The sequence below is a fragment of the Pteropus vampyrus genome, unplaced genomic scaffold (assembly GCF_000151845.1).
Source record: "Pteropus vampyrus isolate Shadow unplaced genomic scaffold, Pvam_2.0 Scaffold269, whole genome shotgun sequence".
NCBI classification, from domain to species: Eukaryota; Metazoa; Chordata; class Mammalia; order Chiroptera; family Pteropodidae; genus Pteropus; species Pteropus vampyrus.
The window spans coordinates 1,123,549-1,128,495 of NW_011889050.1; the positions used below are offsets into that span (position 1 = coordinate 1,123,549).

General features: G+C 30.7%; 1 protein-coding gene across 5 annotated transcripts in view; it reads left to right on the plus strand.

The window, feature by feature from the left end:
* SEPT10 (septin 10) overlaps nt 1–4,947 on the plus strand; it is a 70,186-nt gene that overhangs the window by 44,003 nt on the left and 21,236 nt on the right. For all 5 annotated transcript variants that reach the window (XM_023520510.1, XM_023520509.1, XM_023520511.1 and 2 more), the window contains 2 exons: nt 1,365–1,461; nt 2,612–2,780. In XM_023520510.1, coding sequence (XP_023376278.1) covers nt 1,365–1,461; nt 2,612–2,780 — 266 coding nt within the window. The remainder of the gene's footprint in view (nt 1–1,364; nt 1,462–2,611; nt 2,781–4,947) is intronic.

The window sequence follows — 4,947 nt, forward strand, 5'->3', positions numbered from 1 at the left end:
CCTTTCTATCCTGTCTTTAAAAACATGAGAAGACTTTATAGCCTCCCTTGGATGCTTCAGATTCTTAAAATTTTTAAGATCTTTCTAATCTAGTATTTAAACTCATTCTCCCTTACATTACTTATTAAACATTCACATAACTTTTAGTATAACATATTTGAAGATGACTAAATTTTTTGTGTTACTTTCTTCAGGCTACCAAATTTCTTAAATATCTGATTATATTTTGAAGGATCATGGGCTTTGGAGTCAGACAGACTTAACTATATATTCTTGTCGGAGTTATTAATGTTCCCAAGACTGTTAACTTATCTACAAAATTGAGTTAATAATATCAATTTTAAGGGTTGTTAAGAGGATACAACTTTTGTGCTTTCCCTAACATGGTGACATTCAGAAACTGTTCATTCCACTTCCTTTTTCCTTTTCTGACTCTTCATACTCCCATGTATTTTAAGGATCTTTAATTAAATATATCAAAAATCAACTAAATGACTAATATAAATATAAGTGATCTTAATTTCTGTGTGTCATATTGCCTTTACATCTAATTTTATTTCTGTGAACATCTGGAATAATTTTTCAGAAAGGCACAATTAAGAGATTAAATAATGTCAATTATTAAATATTAAACATAATACCTAATACTTTTTTCATTAGACTTTTTCTCTATATTAATCCTCAGCTTCAGACAGTCCAGTCTGCTCATTGACACTAAATCTAGCTTTGTATCTTTGTCCAAAATCTTCTCTTTATATTTAAGTTAGTTTTTACACTCTGCTTGTTCTATCTCTAGTTTGGGTTGTATCTTTCTGCTCACAGTGATTTCTCCTCTACATTTCTGTAACATTTATTGTATTTAGCATTTGTTTGAGATGTAAATATTTTTTCATTTATTGGTATCATATCTATATATGCTAAAAATAGAAATATACTCTAGTTACATATATATGTGTGTGTGTATATGAATGTGCATGTATATTCATATATATGTGTATGTATTCATATGTATATATGTAGTGTGTGTGTGTGTGTAATTTCTTTAGCATTATCTTTGTCTTTTAGAATGAAGATAATATTGAAGGAAATGATACCTATACTAGAATTCTTTCTCTTTTTATATTCCTGTAGCATAATACCTTGCACGTGGGGGATGCTCAGTAAATAATTTTCTTTATAGGGACTGAAAATGACTCTTGTAGTACATATTCACTACCAAGTTTTAAAATTTCGAGGCATAGCAGATCATTTGATTTTAATAAATTTACTATTTAATAAATTTTCTCTATTTTTCCATAAAACTATTTTAGTAGTCATTTATCACATTGGTATGAGATGTAATTGATATCATGGTTTCTTTCCAGGGACACTTGCCATTTGCTGTTGTAGGAAGTATGGATGAGGTAAAAGTTGGAAATAAGATGGTTAAAGCTCGCCAGTACCCTTGGGGTGTCGTACAAGGTAAATGAGATAAATGGTGACTAGAAATATTCATGTTGCCTAATAGTCTCATTGTTGCATTTAATGCATTCTTTGAGGTGATGCTTATTTTAGATTATGATTGGTTATTAGAAGAGTTGGCCGCGTTCTGTTTTAGCCAAATCTGGAGAGACTAGGCAGAGCCTCCCCATTTTCTGCATCATACCACACACATTATCTGCCCAAGCGTGCCTAGATGTTCAGAAGGTAGGACACAGTGGTCAGGTACTTTGAACAAATTTGCGTGTAAATAATAATGTTCAAACATGATACATAAACTAATTACTAGGCAATTTTAGGGTACAGTAGCACATCTTATAAATTTATATATTGCCAACTATTTCCAAAACAAACCAGTCAGCCAACAAAAAAATGTTAGGATTTATTTAGCATTATAATGAGTACTATCTAGTTCATTTACTTACGATGCTAATTAATGGGGAATAGATTACTCTTGCTAATACTGTTTCCTAATGCTGCTTTTTAAAAATTGACCAATTTTATAATTAATAAATATTAAAATTTTTAATATTTTTAATGTATAAAAATATTAAAGGTAATTGTGCTTAAACAGTAACATACTTATTTGTACTCTTGTCACCATAAATGTAGGAGGACCATGTAAGTTTGTTTACTAATTGTGAATAGTGTCTAACCCAGAATCATAAATGTAGCATGGTATAAAAAGAATTTGATAATTATAGCATGCACAGATGGTATTCTTGAATATGCAAAATTTACTCCTTTGAAGTTTTCCCTTGAAGTGAAATAATACTACATATTATTTTTAGCACAATGTGAAATATTCTGAAGATAGTTTGTAAACTGCTAACACAATGTTAGTGAAATAATTGATGCATACAGTAACATAATATAATGAATTTCATTTCTATTTTCTGTTTATCCATTGGCTACTAAATTTAAAGTGAATCTCTTGGTCTCATGATTAACACTGCTTATAATTCAGAGTGTATAATGCAAGAATTTCTTCTTTGGTTGTGTAAAACAATCATAGCTGTTAATCAGACATCATTTTGCTGTTTATTACACATGTTTTCTTCCAGTCGTTCCACAAATACTAATTGTGTCTCAGGAATTAAAAACTTGTATTGCTTTTTCTTGTTCTGGCTAGTGGAAAATGAAAACCACTGTGACTTTGTAAAGCTCCGAGAAATGCTCATTTGTACAAACATGGAGGATCTTCGAGAACAGACCCACACTAGGCACTATGAACTTTACAGGCGTTGCAAACTGGAGGAAATGGGCTTTACTGATTTTGGCCCAGAGAATAAGCCGCTCAGGTAAGTGGAGACTTTTCTGAGAAGCCAACCAAAGAGGAAGTTAGAGAGGATTATACTTTTTTATATATATTCTGGATGATGGAGAATGCGTTTTTCAGGAATTTCCCAATATGAAGTAGAACCATTTGACAATGTTTAATTATCATACTTCTTGAATCACTTGAAGCCATCTTTTAGGGGTCTCTACACCCTCATCTGACTCAAGGAGTTAAGTAGAAGGAAGGATAGACATGGCAAAAGCTCACATTTCAGTATATACTAAAATGAATAACTAGAGGAAAACTTTTAATTTGTTTTTATTTTTTTATTTATCTGAAAAAGACAAAAGCATATTTATTATACAAGAATGTTGGAATGTGAATCATATTAAATAAATTTAAAAACTTGATTTTTATCCTGATGACCGTTTTTGAATAACTTAAATTTAGGAAAATATAAAGGAAGAATGAAAGTACTTGTAGGGAGTCAGAAATTAGACTGTTTTAAAGAATTTTAGAACCTAATAACCCTCTTATGATAAGCGTTAAATGTTATTATAAACTTGCTTGGTAATTTTATATGCTGCTACATTCCTGTTTTTTGATTAAGATATGTAAACACGAAACTCTAATCCTTAATAGACCAAATGAAATTTGATGTAGCATTCCAGACCAATTTTTCCACAGAGGAAAGCATGAAATATTTAGGACAAACACTGCTTAAACTCTTATGTGAGACTAAAGATGCTTATTCTGTTTCATTATTTGCATTTCAGTCATTTTCTTGGTTATTAGTATTTACACCAGAGTAAACAAAAAAGAAAGGAGGAGCACATTAAATCAATGCTGCTATTTCATATGACCTTTGGGAAGATTTAGTAAATGAGGTTATATTTTTTATTTTTCTTCAATCTATATGTTTAATTAATGTTTTAGCTCTGGAAGGAAAATAAATTAAGGATTATATGTACTTAACTCCTCCACACCTATTCAGGCACGCTATGCTTCCAGTTATAGGCCATTTCTGGTAAATGATTATTTTCTCTGTCGAAGATAAAATCATCTAGAGTTGTTTTTCCTAGTGTTTCCTAGAGGAGGCTTCATTTCTTATTCTTTCAAGTCTGAGGGTCAATTCAGAGGTCTTTGTGTGCATTAATGAGACACGGATCCCAAGTAAGAGCAAGTGGGACAGCCTTGAAGTACTCTGAGAATTGGGGTTCAGCTTGCCTGGTAGATCAATTATCAGTCACCTGTGGATGATTAAGAAATACAGGTTCAGAATTTGTAGGGATGGAGCCTAAGAATCTGTATTTAAATTAATATTCCCATTAACTTATTCAGCAGATGTTTATTGTTTTGTTTTTTGGTCCAAAGATGAGCAATATTTTGTTTATTTATTGGGGGGGGACAATTAATGATTATTGATTCAGATACAATATAAATATCAAATGTGTTGCAATACTGATAATAAATGGGATAGAAAACTACTAAAACATGATATATAAAACCTAAAAAAATAAACTATGAACAGAGAAGTCCTACTGCAGCTTAAAACAAAACAAAAATAAATGTGGATTCTTATGAAAACAAAATCCTTTTCATAGAGAAGTACAAAAAAGCATGATTTAGCAATAGATTTACTCTAAACCTCATCAATCCTTTTTAAAAAATTACATTACTTTGTATTTTTTTTTAATATTTTTTATTTTTCAACTACAGTTGACATACAATATTGTATTAGTTTCAGGTATACTACATAGTGATTAGGCATTTTATATAACTTAGGAAGATCACCCCGATCAGTCTAGTACCCATGTGACATCATACATAGTTATAACAATATTATTGACCATGTTCCCTATGCTGTACTTAACATCCCCATGACTGTTTTTATAACTAGCAGTTTGCACATTTTAATCCCATCCCCTCAGCCCCTTTCCCATCTGGCAACCATCAAAATGTTCTCTTTATGAGTTTGTGTCTGTTTTGTTTATTTATTTAGTTTTTAGATTTAGTTTAGTTTTAGATTCTACATATAAGTGAAATCATATGGTATTTGTCTTTCTTTCTCTGACTTATTTCACTTATTTCACTTAGCCCCTAGGTTAATCCATGTTGTTACAAATGACAAGATTTCATTCTTTTTTTATGGCCGAGTAATATTCCATTGTATGTTTGTACCACATGTT